General features: G+C 38.4%; 1 protein-coding gene across 4 annotated transcripts in view; it reads right to left on the bottom strand.

Annotated features, from left to right (window-relative positions):
• The window catches only part of PARD3B (par-3 family cell polarity regulator beta), a 436,340-nt gene that overhangs the window by 122,477 nt on the left and 291,305 nt on the right, over positions 1-22,558 (bottom strand). For all 4 annotated transcript variants that reach the window (XM_064451807.1, XM_064451805.1, XM_064451804.1 and 1 more), the window contains exon 18: positions 21,572-21,806. In XM_064451807.1, coding sequence (XP_064307877.1) covers positions 21,572-21,806 — 235 coding nt within the window. The remainder of the gene's footprint in view (positions 1-21,571; positions 21,807-22,558) is intronic.

Here is a 22,558-nt window from a genome sequence, read left to right as displayed (position 1 = left end):
GACTTCCCGTGAAGAAGTCTGACCTTACTGCCTGTAACTCCAGGGCAGCCCAGCATGTCTGCTCTCCTGGGTCTCAGAACCTTGGAAGGAGCAGACCAGAGCAGCCCCTGAGCCGTCTGCTGGGGAGCTGCTCAAGGGAGGCAGGAGTAAACCCAAGAACCCTTCTCTCTGGCTCTGCTCCACTGCTAGCAGCATTGCTGCTACCCTGTGGCAGCTGTACCCTGCTGGGAGAAGCCAGGGCTTCCAGGGTCCTTACCTCTGCAACAGCCAACTACCATGAGTACTCCAGGCTCTCTGGAAAACAATCTCAATGTCAAGGTTGGGTGCTCAGGGCAGCTAAACTGAGTTTTCAAAAAATGACTAATGCTTCTCAGTGCCTTTCCCATCCCTCCCTGAAGTATCTTTAGCTGGGTTCCAATTTTTGTATCCTGCCTGGAGATGAAATGAGGGACTCTTGAACATAGTTTAGTAATAATAAACTGGACAACACTTGAGTTTTAATGCTTTCTGCTTCAATTCTTTTGGTAGCTCTTTCATGCCATGGACAGATTTCTACAGGAAAAGCAGTAACCCAGGCTTGCTGGAATTGTGTTTCACGCACGCTTGGAATACAATCTGGCTAATACAAAGAAATTTGCAGCATTTCCTATCAAGATATTCACGTCAGAGATGATCACAGAACTCCAGAAATCCAGGTCACAGGGAGGTTATTTTTCTGAAAGTGATAAAACATTAGGATTCAAAATAAAAGAAGCATCTTACAAATTCAAGAAAAAGGTTGTGATCAGTGGCTGGTGAAAATCTACAAAATGTCTGCGAACAGAATAATTATTACTGGTTTCAAAGGTGGAAGCTAGCACCTTTGACTGAAGAGTAACAACTAACTTGGGTTAGCAGAAACCTTGATTGAAACCATTATGTTTCACTCACTCTCTGTGGTTGATCATGCCTAGGGAGACTTCCTTCATTATATAAAGCGTGTAGGAGATAAATGGAACAAAAATCTCTAGGATAGTTAGGTCAGACAACATACACCAGAGTGACACATTTTCCTCTATGAAGCCAGAAATTTCCAGTCCTCAGACGTGATATATGTGTCAAGTTTACTTTTCAGGGAGAAAAAAAGGTGCTGTTACAGTTCTGGCTAACCTTTGTAGAAACCCTTAATTCACAGAACAAGTGTGGAATCTTGTCTGGGAAAAGCTGATCTCCTGCTTTATGCCTTGAAGCTACTATATGCCTTAAGTACCCTGACAAGATTTTGAATCAGACAATAAGGACAAAACAGAGGAAGAGAGTTTGTTGGGGCACAGGGAGAGAAGGGGGGTGGGGGGATGAGAACAGCAGATGGTAACATTTGCTAGGTTTCACTTTTACAGTCCAAACAAGCCTAAAACCCAAAGCAACTATGCTGCTCTGATGTAATTAAGTGCTTCACTAATGTGAAAAACCTTTCTTTATGAGACACAGCAGAGTACAGAAGAAGGTTGCCTCTGAATGGCCACTCCAGAAAAACACCCTAATCAAAGACATTTGCCAGCCTTATCAAATACAGATGCACAAAGTTAGGGGCTGGAGAGCATCTCTGTTAGCAACAAAAATTGGCGATGAGGCTTGGGTAGATTGAAGTACCTTGAAACAGAATTCAGCTCTTGATCATGCAAAATCCTAAATAGATTTGGGGTTCTTCAAAGTCCAAACACATTGAATAATATTGAACACATGTCTGTCTACAGTGTACTTTTAACTTAAACTCAAGTATTTAATAAACTAATCCAGACTACTACTCTCTAGTACGTGAGAAATGAGTATGAAGTACTGACCATAGTAGTGGAAGGGGAAATGCAAAAGTTGAAAAGGATCCAGCTGCACTTTTTCTGCAAAGAAATGCCCAGTTTCCAGAGCTGACTGTTAAGATCTTCAAAACATTTGTTCTGTAGAATTACAAGCATGTTCCAAAAACTTAAGAGGCGCTGCATTTACCTCCGTACTACGAAACACCACTCTTTTCTTTGGAAAAGAAAACAATAAACTCCATTTTCAAAAACACATCATGGGCAAGACTTCATTCTATGTTATCTGTGAAGAATTAAGTACAGCTACCCAGAGCATAAAATATAATTCAAAAGTAATGGGCTCTGTGATAAATTAAGATGTTCCTTTCGCAGATTATAGTGCATTCCTGTCACATTAAGGCATTTTGAGCTACAAAGCCAAGCTAGAGATTGATTGGACTATTTTTTCAATAACTGAAGGGATTATATGCCAACATTTATATTCCAAACAGTTTCCTTAAACCTTATCGAGGATATTTTTCTGAATGTTTAAATGAAATAAAGTCAGATTTATGATTAAGCACTGCTTTACTGAGCAAGTTAAACTTTGGGGCAATGATACAAAGCAAGAGGAACAGTATGTGCAACTGACGTGTATTTGGAAAAAAAAAAGTAGAAATTACACCACTATAAATGGTAAGTAGTAAATGGATTTTCTGAAATACTTTTAGTTTTTCAGTATTATTCTAAGGTATTTTTAGAAACCCAGATAATTATTATTTTTTAAGCATTAACGACACAGAGAGATGCAATCACCACAGTGTTTTTTTTTCATGAACTCTAAAATCCCACCAACTACTCAAGCCTTATTTACTGAAATGGGACCAAGAATCTTTTTGTGCAAAATAACCTGTGACTGAACATATAAATAGGAACCTATGTGTCTTAATTTGGTCACAGGTCTCTGTCTTCCCACAGTTTAAGGTCTCTTAATCCACTGACCAATAAAATCCTGTTGCTAAGATGAGGTTCTTGTCTGTATCAGTTTGCTTTTGTGAAGCAACTGTGGAGGTAAACAACACACTGGCTCTTCCTCCCCCAGTCATTTAATAAAAGCCTGCAGAAGTTAAAAAAAACCCCAAAACCAAACAAAAAAGCCCACCACAAACCAAACCAAACCAAAAACCCAACAACCCAAACAAACCCCCAAACCCAAACCCCGTAACACTGGACCTGGACAGAAGTCTCTCATGACCTCCTCTGAACTGCACAACTGTGTCTCCCTTGCTACCTTAGATAAGCTTGGCTTTACCTTGGCAAGACACGTGCAGCCCCCATCTGCCCTGGCCCTGACATGGGGAAGGTGTTCGTCCCAGATGAGAGCCTGGACACATGCAATCATCCAAGCTACCCTCAAGGTCAATGAGGTGGCAATGGCAGAGTCCATCCTCAAAAGGTAATGCGCCTGTCCCTGGGGGAGGATTTCCTTGCTCAGACACCAGGCCGAAACTGCTACCAGGCCACCTGGTAGCAGAACAGCCTGAATATCCAAAAACTCACCTGAAACCCTCTACCTCCCAGCACTGTTTTATTTACATGTAATCTTATGTACTTACTCAGACATTGCAATTAATAACTGGTGCTTACAAAATGGTATACTGATATTTTTTATTATAATTATTACAACACTCCCCCCAAGACAGATCAGCTAAATATTAGATCTGATTGAAAAATAAAATATTATATAAAACTTACTAGAGATTTGTTTGCTTTTCAGCCCGCTTCCTAATACCCACCAAGAAATTTGGCTGTCTGACATATGCTGCCCAAGTTCCCTAAACGAGCACTTGGGAGAGGCAAATAAACAACATAAAACAGTAAAGCTAAAGAGATTACCAATTTCTCTCTTATTTCCTGCTGATCATTGCCAGACTATGTTTCTGCCCCAAAGTGCAGGCTTCATTATTAAAGATGGACAGAATACAAGTATATTCAACAGAGGCCGGCTGTTCAGGAAATAGCTATAATTTGGTAAATAGCATAATAAACACTCGAGCATCCTTGATGCAATGCGTAATGAGCCAGTGCAGTCGTAAGTATGTACATAACAATGTTAAGATTATACTGTATTTCACATTATATATCTACACATGCACACTCATGTAGAGATGTCCGTATAATATTTCAACTATTATATTTGTTTACCTCCTGACATAAATGTATTACTTTTTCCTCTGTACTCAGCTAGTCACTTGTAAAAGAAAGCAAAGAAAGCAACATTTTACTTTCATTCTCTGCTCCCCACATAAACCATCAGAAGCTTTTGTTCATCATGGCAACCGAATGCATTACACACTGAAGCACCAGAGACCCTGGAACTAAATGCAATCTCACAGCAAGTCATCAGCATGTCTATAGCCCATGCAGTGGAAGGCGAGTTAAATCCCCAGCCTGTTCTCCTCGCCACCATGGAGAATAATGACAAACCATAACATATCCCATTCATCTAACAGCTGAGAGTGTAATGAATTACAGAGATAATTCAACCACTCATTATTAAAAGATTACAACATTAAAAATGAAGGTGGTGTTTTTTTTTAAAAAAGGCAAATGATCATGTTTTCATATAATGTGAGTGAAACAGTATACAGTATTAGTGATTCCTAGCTATATTGTAAGGGCCAGCTTGTAACAAAGCCCTCAAATTGAATTGAAGTTAGCACTTCTTTATCCTGAAAGTCAATCGCAGTTCACACTGTTTTTCTCCAAATGCTGAAAATATCAGTATAATTTAACAGGAGTCTCTAGAATTTCTTGCTTTTTTTCTCTGATAGCATTACATATTTTTCTTGAAACACCAAGTGCCCATAGTCAATTTTGCTCAATACCATTCTTAGCCAGGACTTAAAGAAAAAACAAACAAAAAACCCCCTGGAATGCCCCTGCCCCAAACCAGTCTACATTGCATAACTGCATATGTTCCATAACTGGAACAAAGCCTCTCTACTAGATGCTGGGCTCTTAAGTCTATGCAGCCTACAGTTCCAAGTGAAATATCTGTGGCTTCATTTCAGAACAAACCTGTGAAGTTTTAGTACTAAAAAGAAAAGTTCTTTATCAAGCAAGCATCAGGCCAGCCCTTCCATCTAAGGGATCTGGTTACCTATAGACTTTTCAGGTTAATTCAGTGACAGATGAAATATGTACATAACTGAAACTGCTCTGTATGTACTACGGGTAAATGCATGTTTCCACAGGAGAATACTCAATCATTAGATGCAGGACAGAGCATCATCTAATATAAAGAGACTTTTTAATATAGAACATCTGCAACCTTTCTATCAGCTCCATCTAAATGTCTACCCAGGGTCAATTAAGAAATACCTCAAAAGTTTGATTCATAACCTTTCCACTTTCCCAAATATACTTCTGCTGTTTGCAGGGCAGGAATTGGGAGTGGGGGGAGAGGTGGAAAGAGAGAGGAAGGTCTGCAAGAAAAATTAGGTTGTCAGAAAATGTCAATAGTCACAGCAAATCTTCTGTAAATGATTTCTGAAAGTCTGTTTCACTTTATGTATAGCTGGACAATAACAAGCATAATGCCAACTTTCATTTTGGAAACAAGCTAAGAAAGGCATCTGTATGTGGATGCAAATCATAACCGGCCAAGACAAAGGAAGTCCTGCATCAGGACTTCTGTGGGGCAGACTGGAAGTACATTCTTGGCTGGCAAGGGCAGGGGAAATCTGGAAAGCTACTGCTAAGGGGCTTTAGTTGATTTAACTTAAAAGTTCTTTATAGCTCTGCTCCATGTTCTTGTAATGTCACAGGCCAGATTTTTAGAACTAATAGCAGCAACTACTTTACCGAAGAGGTTACATTTTGCAGTTGCATCATGCACATTTTTTTATGATGCTAAACCTTGAGTTCAGTAATCACTATGGTCCTTTTCCTAAAGTACTATAAAAGGTGATTATTCTTTTCTAGGATGGTAGATTTTATTAAGCAAGCAGACTGTAGAGGTTATCAGTTTTTTGTTTGATAAGCAATTTTTTTCTTTTTTTCAGTAATGTCACATATAAATTTTTTAAATTGCAAATTTTCTTGTATCTTTGCAATAAGCTATTAGGGATTAATATCAGATTAATATCCACCTTAGTCCTTACTAAAAGGCTCTAAAAAGCAAAAGCGAGAATAAAAGTAAGTACTTTTAGCTGACCCAACCTCCTCCTTTTTCAGAATTATCCCATGAGGAATATTTGTGTTTTGGAACTGTTGTCTCAACCTGAGTGAGAAAATCTAAAACTGTATGAAAATCTAAAAATTCTCATGGAATGGACAAAAAGCCTGTTTCCTCCCCTGCCCAACACCGAGTGCTACATGGCAGAAACACTTCACAGATCTGCTTCCCCTGGGAATTCAGCCATATATTAAGGAAATAAAATTAGTTTCTCCAACTTTTTACTCCTTTTAGCCCTGAACAACCAGCACAGCTAACAGATAAACCCCTAAATTTTATTCTTTTTCACGAATTACAAGGCTACATTCCATCTGGAATTATTCCTGTGAAACACAAGTCAAAAGAATGGGATTGTAAAGATATAGCTAAAGGAAGAATTTGGTCTCAGAAATCTTTTATACGAGTGAGAATAAATGAGTAGCAGAAATATCTTTATTTTAGACTGCAGTTTTCAGGATTATCAGTTAAAAGTATTTCTGAAGAAAAAAAAATCTGATACTCAGTTACTGAAAGAAAGACAAAACCTCAATATACCATTTTTAGATTCACTGTTCAGGGAAGAAGTGGATCTTACCAGCTCTCAGTTTCAAGCTAGGATCTCCCCAACAAGCCTGACAAAACATTCCCCACTCTGAAGTCGACACAGAACTGTGACTACCACTAATTCTCCTACACCCTTACAACCCAAAGGAAAAAAAGCCTTAGTCACAGCTTTATACCGGCTCACTTCAATCTCACAGCTGTACATACCCGGGAACACTCTGAGGGTCTCATCCAGTACAAGACTTCCATGAAGTTCAGCAAGCTTTGACCCAGGCCTGGAAAGTTTTGCCACAAAGCCACTACACATTTGTAGTTCTGTGGTTTAAGACCAATCCATGTGTCTTCGAAACATCTGGGTTTTTTTAGTTCAGGAAGACTGACAGGTTCCAGGATGCTCTCCACTATTTTGAAATAACTGTTCGTTATTTAGGTTTCCCAAACCCTTCCTCCTGATCACTCTGCTCTGCCTCAGTTGGTATTTCTATTTCATTTTCCACAATCAAGTCTGATCACTAGTGCAGCTGATCCCTATTCCTGCCACTTTTGCCATGAAACAATAAACAATTTTACTCTCAACCTCGCCACTGGTCGTGCAAATTTAGTCTGAGCTTCTGGAATTTTTCTGTTGTCATTTCAATGCACAAATGTTAGCTGTGCTTCAAAAGAAACAGGTTATAGGACCTGCTTGTTACAGTACTCTCCCAGCTTGCTTTGTTCCTGTGTTTCAGAATTGCTACAGTGTATTGATTTTAATATACAGTTTTGCTTTTCAAGTAACCAACACAATTAGTACAAGCCTAAATTACAAAATGGACAGATAGTGAACCAAACCTGCCGTATTAGTCTGTAACGATCTTTCTCTGCTCAGCCAAACAGATTGTCATCTGTGTTGATTCAATGCAACTTGTCTATGGCATTCAATACAATTGATCACAAGAGGCTTTTATAGAGCATTTGGTTATCCTTGAAATTTGGTACCCAGGGGTCCTGGAAAATGCCCACAGCTTGAGCTGTTCTTCAGTGAATACATTTCTCTACAGCTGATAGTAAAATTGTTCTTTTTCTTATCTTGCCCCTAAAATTCCCATATGCATCCAGAGAAATTCTGTTTAAGCCTCAGTGTCTCATTCTTGATCGCAACATCCACTTGGTGATTTTAATTAAATCTCATGGCTTCAATTATCTGTATCAATTTAGGTTGCTTTCTAGGTTGGTTTTTTTTTCCCCCCTCTTCCCTGATGTTTTATTTTGGTCTCCCTCTCTTCTGTTTGGTCAGCCTTTGAAACTGGGTCCTTGAGAAGGCTACCAACCACAATTAGGGTGGGGGTTTTTTATTATTATTGCTTTTTAAAGCTCATTTTAAGGCAATATTTACAAACAGAGCAAAACCCTCACACTTCAGTGCTTCATTTTCAATATTCTCTTTTTAGCTTATAAATTAGCATGGCATTTTATACAACCAATTTAATTTTGTATTTTTCCTCCTTCTCTGATCACTGCTGTATATGAAATCTCTTCTGATTTATATTACAGATTACCATACCAACCTTTATATTTGTAGGCTTGTTTTAGGCCTGTATCTGCCTTGCATGGTGGTTATTAAACAGAAACCTAGATGTTCTACATAATTTTCCATTTAGCTTTGTGGAAACTTGGGTATGGAGCTGGTCTAAACACCGTTGGACAACATAAAATGTTAGCCCCCCTAGACAAGGATTTCTGTCTACAGAAGAAAGCAGTCACAATTTCAAACTTACTGGCATTTTCTAAAGCCAACCATAAGACGCCTCACACAGAAATCTGCTTAATGACAGCCCATATTCACCAACCTGTCATCTACCTGGAACAGCTACACTAGAACTTTCTATTAAGCTTTAATGATTGTGCAAAGATGTTACAATATTACTGCAATAAATACCATATCAAAGCCAACAGAAACCAATGCTATCACAGGCAAGCAGCTTCATGAGAGTGACTTAACCTTTGACCAGTAAATTTGTGTCCCAAGGTACTCTGGAATGGCTGATGTACACAAAATAAACAAAGACTAGGAAAGACAATAAACTGACAGCCAAGATCAACAAATGGTATTGGTATCCCATGAAGCCATTAATACAACACACTGTTAAATATGCTTTTCTCCAGATGTGGGCTGTTTTAACATGTTTGAGTGCCTCTGTGTCCTTGAGCAGATGAGTGAGATATATAGTGATGTGATGAGACTATTTTACTGTTAAGAAGCTCCTTTTAGCTTATGTAGCCCTTAAGCATCTCCTTGTTCCCCTCCCCTAGAGTATTTATAGTACTCAAACACATAAATACACCACCTCCTCTCCTAACCTTTTGCTGTTCTTATTACAGAGACAGAAATAGCCTGTTAAAGAAAGAGACCCACCCTTTACTTGATATTCTGGAAATTAATTATACAATACTTTAAAAGATTTGTGTGCTAATCCACCAGTTCCATAAAAATACATGAACACAGGTAACAGCTTAAAATAGTAAAGGTAGAAAAATCTGAGTTTTCATGTGTGATGCATGAATTATACACACACAGTCTATAAACATAATCAACACAATTCTCAGAAGAATTACTGATGTATTTTAATAATAGCTCAACTGTAGCCTTTTTCTATGGTATGAATGCATTGTTTCAATAAAGATCTAGAGCAAAGAAGACAGAAGAGTATATAATACAGCTGTCTTTTATTGCTTTGCTCTGTTGGATTGAGGCCTCAAGAAGTTATTAAACTGCTGAGGTAAACCTTATCTATTTAGTTATTCTGAACCTCGATTCTCACTTTTTTTTTTCTACTCTAGGATTGTTGGTTACTTTCTCTCTCTATCTCTCTCTTTTTTTTTCATCTTCCCCAGTGAAAGATCATCTTGTCTGCGGCTCCACTTTCAATTGCATACAAGTGTATGGACAGCAGTTCGTGGTATAATGTAAGTTTTCTGCAGCAGGTCTAGGGCCAGTAGTGATCATTCTTCCTACTATGACAGAAACATCATCTTTCAATTTCTTTAAACTCTAGCCTAAAACAAAAAAAAGATTAAACTCATTCTCTCCAACCTGAATACCCACACGAGGCAGAGGAAGCTGGTATTTATGCCAGAATAAATGTTAAGGATGAACTAAATAAATATACTGCTATGGGAATACTTTTGTTAGCATACTTTTAGCCTGCCTAAAACTTGGTGTGCTTCTAATTAGACCACTACAGCACATATTTTGTATGAGTGTGACTTCCTTCCTCCCCTCCAAGCATGCAGAAACATGCCTTTTTGAAGACACGGAAATATTTCTACAACACAGATTTTTTTAATAGTAATTTCCATGCAGGAGGTGCAATAAAAGCAAGTCTGCTTTATTACAGCACTAGGGACTAAAGCCAGTTAACCACTCAGAATTAGCAAGCTTGTGTGTCAAACGAGTTTTCACCACTCACTGACTGCAACATACTTCACAGGCAAATCAACGAATTATGCAGTTTCCAGAGAACCAGCACCATAGGATCTACAGGTCTCATCGCAGTCTTACAGAACATTGTCAGCATTCATACAACAGATACATAAATGCAACTTTCACTTTATAATTTCTGAAATTAGCAAACATCTAACATGTAGGAACAAAGCTGCTAATGCTACTCCATTCAAAGAGAATTCAAAGCAGATCTACACCTAGAAACTTCTCTACATATCTTCCCAAACCATTTCAGCCCAGAGCTCCTGGAGCTCTGCCTGAACCTTGCCTACAGCACCCTCCATTGCTGCAGATGACTGACGGTTTGGGAAGCAACAAATGACAACCAAGCTAAAATAGCCTAAATAGGAATTAATTAAGGAAAAGGTGGGGTGGAGGTCTTCAGAGATGAAGAGGTACATTAACCTATTGCAGCACTTACACCCATAATAATCTACCTTTTTAAAGGAAATATTTGCTGATTTCTTTTTGAGTAATTCACATCAAGTCACTCACTCTCCGGTGTACATATACATATATTCTAGTCATAGTAAAAATGATCTGCAGCTGTAGAGTGGAAATTTTTTCTCAAGAGCAGTGCATTTTTGGTTTTGTGAAATCTTCACATTTTGACAGAGTTTTTATATTCAGAATTGTATTTTACAGTGCAGGCTGCATCAAAACAAACAGACAAAAATCAATAATTTAACAAGATGTATTGCAAAGAAGACTAAATGAATGAAAGTAAGCTTCCTTGACAGTGCTTCCTCAGTATCTGTCAGGGAGGCTAAACAATTCAAGAGCATATGAATGCAAACAAGCACTTCCAAAGGCAGGAGAGGATATGGAAAGCATATTTGGGGTGGGCGAGGGGGGGGTGGGTGGAGAAGGAAGGCCAACTTCTTTGGATTGTTTATTTCCTCAATCTAATTTTAATTAAAACCAGAACATTAGGATGTCTGTTATACTAAGCTACTGTAATACAGACTTCCACATTAGAGGATAAAAAGCTAAACAAAAAGATGACAGAGGTAGAATGAACAGTGCCCGACTCATTACTCACTAGGGTTCTTTAGGCTAGAAGGAAAATAGCAGGCAAGAGTGGTGGCCTTCTGTCACCAGAAAATAGCTTTACAATTCTATTTACACATTATTACCAACCACCCTGATAATATGGAGTTAGAGTGAAGCCAGGTATTCACTATTTTCAAATAAGGGAGAATGAATGGCGCAGGCATACAGTTCATTACTTCAAACCTAATCCTGAAGTTAAATGCTGAAGAACTATAGCAGACACTTACTGGCCTGTGTATCTTGTACTACACATAAACAGAGACATTTTTTTGCCTTGTGGGTCAACATTTAGGTATTGAGTGGGTTTTTTTAATTCCTAAACTAGTGGTAACACATATCTCAGAGTTCATGTAATTCATATACACACACACACAGGGTAATAGGTTTTTTTCATGTCAGCAGTTGGCTAGCATTTTATATTTGCCCAGGTTCCTTTTAATTCGTTTTTTACTGTTACTCCTCAACAACAATAAAAACAAGAAACAGGACAGAAGTGGGAAGTTGCAAGGAAGATTATTCAAAGAGTTCTAAAGAGAAAGATCAAATTCTCTCAAATGCCCCAGGTCCAAGCCAAGACCCTAGAGACACCATTTCCACTGAACAAAGGAAGCAAGCAGGGAAAGACTCTTTGAATGTTTATATTTCTGTGAGGGGAGTACTCAATAGCTTAATTAACTTCTATGGTAAACATCATGCAGCACCATGACTTTGCTCCTCATGACAAGGTGCAGACAAGAAGCAACATACACATTCACAAACAAGCAAAGTCTGCTAGGCTTACTCGTCAAGGCTCTGCACAAGCTGGGTGACAGCTAGTACAAGACAGAGTCCAGGGTGCAGGGTGGGGTAGAGAGATGAGACCTCGTGACTAACAAGCATCATCAGAGGATGGAGTGCTGGAAGTGCTAAGAAGGTAGAGTTAACACTGGAGCTGAAACAAGCAGGAACTGTTGGGTGAGGATCAATCCTGCACCTTGCATTCACATCCTAACAGATTCCAAGCAAACAACGAGAAGTGGAGGTGAATGTGACACAGCCAAATATGGTGCAGAGCAGTAAGCTGTAAAGGGTTTTTCTTTCTTACTACTGGTGGAGAGAGGGAGAAAGCAGGAGCTGAGGTGGAAAGGATACAAAGCCTTACTTCATCACTCATTTAGCTCTGCCAATGTTCATACATGGCATAGATGTTTTACAGCAGAAGCACATCTTAGGGAAGTTGAAGGGCTTTATAAAATACTTTCTGCCCAAACATGCTGCAACTTGTTGCTGTAGAAAGCGTGCTGCTGAGGCAGGCTGGCGTTCATGGCTGCTAAAAGCATTACATTACCACAGTGGTCTGTTAACGCAGACCACACTGGGAAGGAGACAAAGTTGGTGCTGCGCTGACAGGGACGGGCAAGAGTAGTCAGAACAACGATCCAGCAGTGTGATCCACAACAGAGACCGACATAATCTGGAAGCAACTGGAGTACAAGCAGAAAGGGAAGAAGCTTCTTTTGTGTGGTCAAGTCTCCAATGTGTTGTGTAAGAGGAGGGCAAATTTTAGACACTGCCCCACTGAGTGGGTTTAAGGTTCAATGAAAGATGACATCCCATGTAACAGCTTTTATGAAAGGGGGAAGATGCTGCTCATTTCCCTGATGAGAGAGTAAGGACATAAAGAGGAATTATTTGCAGAGAAAAAATTAGTTCACCCATGTTAAATTTGAAATGACAAATCTTTTTCTGGCAAGAAGGCATAAAATCAGAGTAAAAGATAGAAGGTCAACTATCATTCTGAGGCATTACATTCCAAACTGAATTTCTGAAGGTTAGAGTATCTGTAGCTAGGAGGTAGCACAGAGGGGATGAGGAAACCCCAGCTTGGCACCTCACGCACTAGCAAGGAGGGGTGAGGGTGAGCAGCCCAGTATTCTGTCAAACAGTTCTCAGTAACAGTGCAACAGCAGAAGGCTGAGCTTGCAAGCTAACTGGGCTAGGCTTGCTTCGTATTTTTTTTTTTTCCGGAGAGAGAACAGATCACAGTTAGCTAAAAATGGATGGGAAGGTAAGCAATAATGAGACAAGGTTACAAAGAGAATGGAGAGATGCTATGCAGAAATAAGAGACTGGTCAACATGAGATTAACAAATGAGAAAAATCGGAATCACTGGAAAAAAGTAAAAGGAAAGACAGTAAGAATTCCTCAGAGAAGGAAGAATCCTATAAATTAGAGGAAAATTAGATCAAGAAAAAGCTTACTATTTCATTTTCTTAAAACTATTAGCCTGCTATACTTTCACAGGAGTAGGCAGACTAGTTTTTAAATCTATTTTTTAACATATTTACCTGAACAATGATCATATGAAATGGAAATGCTGTTATCTTTTTATTTTTAATATTTTTATAAGCACAGGGGATAACCTTTGCATAAGGATAACTATGGCTCAGAGCAGCTAAGTGAGTTAACAAGTGTCACCCAAGAAATCAGTAGCAGAGCAGGCACTAGAAACAACGCCTCTCAGACTATTTTCCTATCTCCTAAACCATCTGTTGTCCACTTTCTTTCAGATATCCTGTGTGGAAAAGAAGAGGAAAGAGAGAGACAGAGTGGTTCAAAGGGGTCAGTGTTTTCTGAAGCCAGCATACTTCATATGCTCTGAAATTGTGACTACCCCAAAAGGAGCTCTGTTCCTTTTATATGTCAGCAAAACAAAAGGTCAGCCTATTGAAATATTGGTCAGGTCTGACTTTCTTCTATTAATAACAAGTAGAGACACATTTTTTAAAGTAATAGTTAAATAAATGGCTACATGTCTGCAATCATTTCAACTTAAAATGTCAACTGGATTTGAGATGCCATGTGCATTTAATCAATGACTCTGCATTATAATATAAATATTACTTTGGTCTGACTGCTTTGTCTGGCATAAATCATAATTTAGTGAGATGAGTACATTTCATTTTCTCTACAGATGGCTGTTAATGGCAATACCTATTAAACTGGCACCTGCCAGCACTTTGTAGTTAAGGAATCTGTCAGGAGCCCCATTCTGTATAATTTCTCTGTTAATTGTTGTCTCTCCCCCCCCAGCCCCCCCATTTACCAAGTTCATGTTACAAGAACTACTGAAACAGAAAATCAGCAAAACTGCTGTTTTTTTGTATCTCATGGTAGAACTCATATTCCTAAGCAAAATATATATTTATTGGTCAAAATGCAGCTCAGGAAGCCTTAATTCAAATTCTTGTGGGCATGACTTTAAACCCTCAAGTATCTTTGACCATAATGCATCCATACTACATGCAGAAATACCCAATGTATACCTTAACTTATATGGAAAATCTGGAATTAAGTTTTGTCCTCAGATAAGATATGCATTTTAGAACATGTAACAGCCAAGTACTGTGAATGAAGGATAAACACACTGCCACAGTGTTTAGTATTCATCAAGAATACACTTTGCTTTCTAGGACTTTTTTTTGCAGAAGGCATTTCTAGGGAGAGAGGAGACAGACACTTAGAGGAAATATGCCACCTCCAGCAAAGACCTGGTCATATCTCCAACAGGACAGGAGTTTACTTTTTTTTTTTTTGGGCAGGCATAGTATGCACTGAGGTTAATATCAGATAGGCAAGTATACATTTAAGTGGACACACAGAGGATGTAGTGCACAAAATTAATCCTTGCACACAAAGCAACACAAAGCTTTTTTTTTCTTTTTTTTTTTTTTTGCTTAGTAATGGCTTGAATAATGATATTTCAGCTTGAAGTGAACATGCAACTATTTCACAAAAAGCATGCTCCTTGCAAACAGTTTGTAATTTCCAGCCCTTTTAAATAGTCAGAGGGAACTTTCTGCTCTGATCTGTTAAGTAAATATAAATCTTGTTATCCAAGTTCAGCAATGAGAGTAAGGGGTCTATTCTTCTCCACTGCACTTGCATACATCTAACATTAATGAGATTTATGCATGCATATTAAGAAGAGAACAGATGCTTAATTAAACAAATAAGCCTTTAGTAGGCAGTCCACATGATCATTTTAGTACAAAACCCCCTTATTTTCTCTGTTTTAGGCTGACTATGAATGCAGCCAAGGAGAAATCAATACGGTGGAGGAAAAGAAGTGGTGATACACGTAAACTGAGGTGTTTGTCTTTTTTTAGTTAAAAATACTTGGCAAACTCAAGATACGTTAAATTAATTAGGTATCTCCTCTCTGTCATGCTCTTGTGTTCTTTAAAGAAAACAAGAGTCTTATTTACCAATTTACCTATTTGAAAAGTGGGAATTTTATTAGGCAAAAGGAAATCAAGGCCTCTAAATAACTCATCTGTCTCATTAACTGATGCTGTCTATCAAATACATGGGCATGATCCATCTCAGATCATTTTGCTACTAAGGAAAAATTTCTAAAAAAACTTTAGCCTCATTAAATTATAATTTGATCTAGTCTTGTTTTTTTATAATCTATCCACATCCATACTGATTTCCAGCATCATATGTACATACATATAAATACATGAAAAAGTTATATACGCTGCCTCTCTCCAGCAAATCACATCTCTATTATTTTCTCTTTCTTCATTGTATTGCTAACTTTTCTTCTACAACACTCAACTTCTCAGGGTAACACAGAGCAGAAAAAAAATCCCTCTATAAGCTACCATGGCGCTATACTTAATGGAAGTCAATATCTGTATATTATGCTATCTACTGTGCAACACCATTACAGGCTCAACAGTGCTGGTTGTAAAAAGTATCATTCTGAGCACAAGGCCTATAACAGTAATAATGAAAAAAGGGTCATTTCTGTCTTTCAACTAGAATGAAAAATTAAAATCACTAAGGCACTTAGCTCAAAGGAAAATTTTCAAATTAAGGGGACAAAAAATAAAATATTCATGGCTCATATTGTGAAATGGAAGGTAAATAATTTAAGATGAACTGTTATGTGGGAAAGTGCACTATTTCTGAAGAGGAAAAAGCAAATGTAACTAACATACACATATATATTCCTGCTTCCTGCACTTGCAGTTACATGTATGCATGCACAAATATGCAAGTCGTGGTTGATGCGCAATATTTGTAAGAGAGACATTTTCTCACCTATACTGATTTTGAAAATATTTGCTAGTGAAGTAGCTAGTGAAGACAAGTTGACGAGAGTCGCCTTATATGAAGAAGGCTAGTCGTATTTTTGTTGTTGGTTTTTTTTTTTTTCCCCCTGAATTCAGCCTAGAAATAAACACTGAATGAGAGGGTGTTCTCCCACTGCACTCCATTTCAGCAAAACTCTTTACTCTGAGTCACCAATCACATATTGCTCTTAGATTTTTACACCACAAAAAAAAAAAATTATGACTTCAGCCTACTGGTCTCTGCCTAGGGGAGCTACCTATTAAAATGCCATTGGTGTGGCTGCAGTCCATTAGCTAACTTACCTTCATACCCATAAAGCTGAGAGGGCTGCCCAGAAGTTTTACAGTCACTATCTGGAAGAGGTAGTGAGAGCCCCATAGAGTTAGTTTATTATATGCCAGGACTGTAACAACTGCTATGGGATTAGGATACAGAGCAGCACTCCACAGCAGAGGTCACATTTCCCTGGTGATTTAAAGGTTCCGTCTTTCTCCAACTTAATTTAGAAACCAACACAAATCCTACCTTTATTAGAAAAGAGTATTTTGATAGTATTTCAAAGCATGGAAATCAAATAACTATAGATCAAAATTTTAAAATCCAGAGTTTGTCACCTAGCAAACTGAGGAACATTTTTTTTTATTAACCTCTTGGTTAGATCAGCTCTGCATTCCTGACACTAAGTGACTACCCTGCACCAAGGAGTTAATTAACCCTTCCAAACAGCCTACAGAAACACCTCATAAGGCTTTTGACAGTTCTAAACCAATGACACTACATAATACCTTTATTCAAAGGCCCAAATATGCTGCTTCACCATAGTATTGCACATGAAAATACAGAACACCTTCAAAAAGAAGTACAGAGAAGCTCATTTGAGATCTAGCAGTCTCCTCAGGACTCACCATGCCCTGAAAGAATCAGTCAGTTCAATGTAGGAAAGGGTATGAACCAAGAATTAAATGTAGTCTTGGGTAGTCTTGCCGCTGTTATGTATCTGCATAGAACTGAGTATTGTTTCTGTTCTGAAAGAGCTTCTGCATAGATGCTAGACACTGGCTTTTTCCTGAGACTGCAGTACACATTTAGTCACAGCTCCAATAATTAAAGTATTTAATGTAGTAGTTTTCATGATATATTATATCAATTTACTTTGCCGTCTGTTGTCTAGCGGTAGGTTATTTAGTGAGCTATGATGGTGCAAGGTGCCAGAAAACATCAAAAAGTAAAATATAATGCTTGCTTAGCTGATGTTACATACAAACAGTTAACAGAGGTAACTTCTGTTGTTCTCTGGGCAGCAGACACGCACATCTAGTACTCGGGCAGGCAATATATGCATCAAACCAATCCAAACAAGGAAACACAAACACTGTGCAGTCTGCACCACAGTAAAATAGTACTTTGGATTACAGAGACTTTACTAATCAGTAATAACCAGTGTCATCTGCATTTCAAATCTCCAGTTTATTAACCTACTTTGCTCCAAGTGCCACAGTCATTAAAATGCTGCAGCCAAGAGTTCCAGTTAATACTGGGTAAGCAACAGGATATTTTTTTTTAAACAATGATTACAAAAATAAAAGCATGATTTCTTGATGCTCTCCCTGAATCACAGTCACCTAAATAAAGCTTCAATCCAGGAAAAGCTTAGCAGGAAAGCAATCATTCTTTTTTTTTGTATGTATAAAAAAAGACCAGGAACTACAAGTAAATAGCAGCTGAGGAACAGATGAGGCTCTAAGTGAAATCTGTTAGCAACTAACAGCTTTGCTATTTTCTGTTGTTAAATTAAAAAAAAAAAAAAGTAAAAAACCAATGCAGTAGCAATTCCAATATGTTCAAAATCTTCAGATGCAAAAGACTAAAGCTCAACACTCTTGTACTACAGATAAATACCTGGGTTTGGTTTTAATATTTTGAAATACTTTGTTATTGACTATAAGGCAGAAACAAGCCAATTCACATGGACATACTATCAAGGTAAAACTTGTTATAGCTGTATCTATGACCCAGCAAGTATAGCACAAAATCCCACTGTAGTCAAGTGTGTGACACTTCCAGCAGCTGCTTCAGCCTCGAATTCTACTTTCCTTTGTCCTTTACACCTGATTCCTAGTCATTTGCCAGAAAGTGCAAGTGTCTTCATTACCACTGAGCTTGCTGGCAAGATCTCAGAAATATTTTCACCGTCCTCTGGTCCTGGAGCTTTCACCACAGATGATCATCTCCTACTTACCTCAACCCAATCTTGACATGGGTTCAAGCAAGTCTGTTTTCCTGTTTGGATGCATCTACGCAGCACAGCAGAACTATGCAGGCACAGCCGAAATAGCTCTGAACAAAGCAGCCCCCAAATTACAAACAGTGTGAATGTATCAGCATGCTGGTTCCAGCACTTGGTAGGATCAATTAAGTACATGGCTGCAGTCAACGAACTAGTTTAAAAAAAACTCATGGCATTGCCCGATCCCAGGCAAATATGTCCTCTTCCCGCTCCTGCCATTTGCTTTCTTAACTTCTTTTCTCTTTGGCCTTTCTCTTCTGTCAGTCTAGCAGGGCCTGTGGTTCTTGTGGCTTCTCACATGGGGGATCATAGTACAACTACCACCATATCTACAAAAGGCACACCACAGATTTCCTTTCTCCATCCATCTTTCTGCTCCCTTATGGCCTTTACATTTCTAATGCCTCCTATGGCAGGTTCCCCTTCCTTAATTAATTAAATTAAATTAATTAAACTCTGCACATCAAAATCTGAGCTCATTTCTGTTTCTAAATACTTCTCTCTACTTCTTTCTCTTTAGCTACCAACAATTAGTAGTCACCTTGCCTTCTGCAGAAGCTCACAACTTTATCATCTTCAGCTTCTCTCTATCCTTCCACAGATGTTCTACCAATAAAATATGCCAGTTTCATCTCCACAATGTCATAAAAAATCTGGCTGTTTCCTTCCATCCGTGCTGCTAAAATACTTTATCATTCAAACCTTCTTACTGCAGCTTCCTCCTCCATACCCCTCCTGACACTCACTTCTTGCTCTTCACGTCAGTGCAAAACTCTAGTTTGGAAAATGCCTCAAATCTAGTATTTAGTCAGCATTTGATGCCTTCTAAGTTCCCCCATTAGTTTCCTATTATTTCTTTTAAAAACTTTCAGAGTGATTGTTTTTGTTTTTCATGTCATCCCCAGCAGTTTCTCCCTGAAAAAATACCAGCCTTGTTTTGCTCATCTTGAGCAGGGCATATGGTCCCCAATTCTTTTGTAATCTCACAGTTTGCTCTTGTTCAATCTTTACAGGTCATCACCCTTCTTCCACTTTTATCATGGCTGGGATTCCCTAGGACTCTCACCTTCTCAGGAGGGAATTTCTTTTCAAGAACAATTTTATAAATTCTAGGAAAAAACAGTGATGAGGACACAGAACCCCTAAAAACCTCCCAGCTGAACTGTTAGCTCTTACACACAACTCATCCTCTGTTCATTATAACCTGTTGCTTCCATCTTTGTGGCTTTATAGAGATTTTAAATGGTGTGGGATAGAAATTCCCATTCTGTGCTGTCATACAGATAAAAAAATATTAACAATTACTGTCTGCTGGGAAGACTATCCATCTAAAGAAAAAGCAAGCTTATGAAAAGAACAGATGTATAAAGCTTGTCTATAACCAAAACATGAAATATATTCTGAAAAAGGGAATCACTACGACTAGTAACCTACTGTTCCCAGCTTTGCATATTGATCATGATCAGATTTTTTGTCAACTACAATCACTTGTTTTGGATTCTGACGTCTTCCCATGTTCTTTCTGGCTCAGGCATCACACCCCCGTAAGACTTTGCACTTCAAACTTCAAATCTGCCAGTGATACATGAAACAGAATACTTATGCTTTTGTCAGACCTCTGTGTCACTACCCTCCTCTTCCAACAGCCCTATTCACACCAAAGACTGAAAAAGAAGAATGAAAATAGACATAAAGCTTAATATACACGAGAGTTGTTGAAGTCACCCTCCTAATTATTCAGTGTTTTGACTACTGTTCTATGTTAAGCCCTATTTCTTTAAAGAATATGAACACAAATGCACATGCAATGCACAGGTGCGAGCGTGTGCCTCCTCAGCATTCCTGAAGAGCTCCATTTGAATGCAGACTGGTATACCCACGGCACCTTCACCTTATGAACACTAACAACTGCTGAAATAATGCAAATTTGGCACATAAGTATGCCTGTATATTTTTGACAACGTCTCTACAGTGTTCAAAAGTAAATAGGACAACATTGAGGATTTCTGTTGACAATACACGGCAGAAAACCTTCCTTGTCAATATAACACAAGTTATTTGACTCCAGAGGATGTATCAACAGAATGCTGCAATGTAAGTTTATGTATCAACATCCTAATGAATATCATTATAAGTGAATGATCTTACAGCTGAATTTCTTAGATTACTAGTTGAATGCACCTTTGCCTAAGCAGTTACTGTGGCTTTTGTATGTATCTGGCTTGTCTACAATACCGCATGCTAAGAAAAAACAATAGCCTCCTAAAGCTAACATTAAGTGTTCACACAAGATTCCTCCTGGTGATCATTATTTTTCATTCACATACTCTATATTAATTGCAAAGATCTACTCAAATGGAAACACTTTAATCCTCAATAGAGCAAACAGGTACCAGAGGCAGGGGTGATAGCAACCAGAGTGCCTACAGCACCAAAGACTTCAGCAATAGCAAGGAAATGGCCTGAAGAACTACCTAATCTCTGATTATTCCAGAGATGCAAAATCAACCAATAACCACAGGAGAAATCCAAACACCTGCATGCTGGGCAGAGAGGTCCAGTGAGTTTTTGACCACTGCAGGCAATGGTTGAAGCTGTGAAGCGAAGATTTTATCATAGCTAGTGGTTTTCAGCAACTGCAAATATTACTAGCCTGTTTACAGTTACAAGAGCCATCCTCCTCTCCCCAAAGCTTGTAAAGGAAGCAGATAAGAAAGGGAAGAAAAGGCAAAGGTCTGAGCATGGGAGCGGGTCATGTATTACTCAGAAATATTCCCCACAAAGCCTCCCCCACTGACACACGCTTGTTTTTAGCCTGAAACCTTGAATCTTTCCTGACATATGGGAATGAATTTCAAAGGCACTAAAAGACATTTTCTCTGCCAAATGTCTTCTGCCTCAGCTACAAGTTTGGTGTAAAAGTATAAACTGATTTCTTTTTAAATAACATAAACATTATTTTGAGTCCAAGTGAAATAATTTTTCCTCTACTTTATGAGAGTATAAGTTGTTTCCTACGTTATAAAAAGAATAGGCAGCTGTTCTGCTTTTTAAAATGCCGTACCTCAACATGACACCAAAGCCTTTCTTCTTTTTCTTTTCTGGATCTTCATTTTCTTCCTTCCTTTTCTTCTCTTTGATTTTAGATTTGCCCTTTTCCTTTTTCTTCTCTTTCTCTCTATTTTTTTTGTCTTTTTTTGCTTTGTTTTCTGCATCTTCTATTTCAGGGTTCCCTGGAGGGGCAGATTCCATGTTCTGAGCTTCTTGACCAGAGTGAGAGCTCTTATCAGAGAAACCATCTGCAGAGAATGAAAAAGAAGCAGTGAGGATGGCTAGGGGCCACCAAAATGCAAACACATGAAATAGAGCATGAGTGTCTACAAAGTGCTCAAATGACTCACAACACTTACTCATTTAACTGAATAATTTAAAAACCAGACTGAACATATCCAGTTAACTCAAGATTTCTGCTGTAAATTGAATACTGAGTTATTTTAGTGACTTGTTTTCTAGTTATTATTCCTGATAGAAAAATCCTGATATAGTAGAACACTCTTACTCTTCTGTTTGAAATCTAGCTTGTTAACCTCCATCAGCTTGAGAAAACTGACATGTTGGGATGCAAACACTGAGAGCTTACTTCAACAAGAGATTCTGGCAACTGACAAATCCAACCTACGTAACAAAACAATTTCATTCACTCCCCAGAATCTCTCTATTTTAATGGCTGAACAAGAAATACATAAACTGCTCTGTCTAGTTGGAGAAGAGCTGTGTTGGTTCTGTTTGGGGGGCTCAGGATCCAAGCAGTTTTATGCTTCATGCTAAAGAAGACGTATTTCCAGACTGGGATCTATAAGCCCATGGTGACAGAATGAGCAGCAGGGTGCTATCAATACACTCTGCTTTGTCTGTACACAGGAAACAAATTTCCTCGTTGGAGAAGGGGGAATGGTAGACAGCTCTGTAAAACAAGCAAGATAATTTTTAATGTAATCTGAAAAAGGCAGCTGCTTCTTGAAGTTCAAAAATATAATTATTTAAGGATTGA

This window comes from Phalacrocorax carbo, chromosome 5 (assembly GCF_963921805.1).
Source record: "Phalacrocorax carbo chromosome 5, bPhaCar2.1, whole genome shotgun sequence".
Taxonomy (NCBI): Eukaryota; Metazoa; Chordata; class Aves; order Suliformes; family Phalacrocoracidae; genus Phalacrocorax; species Phalacrocorax carbo.
The sequence above is the reverse complement of the archived record's forward strand: the minus strand, read 5'-3'. Positions and strand labels throughout refer to the sequence as shown.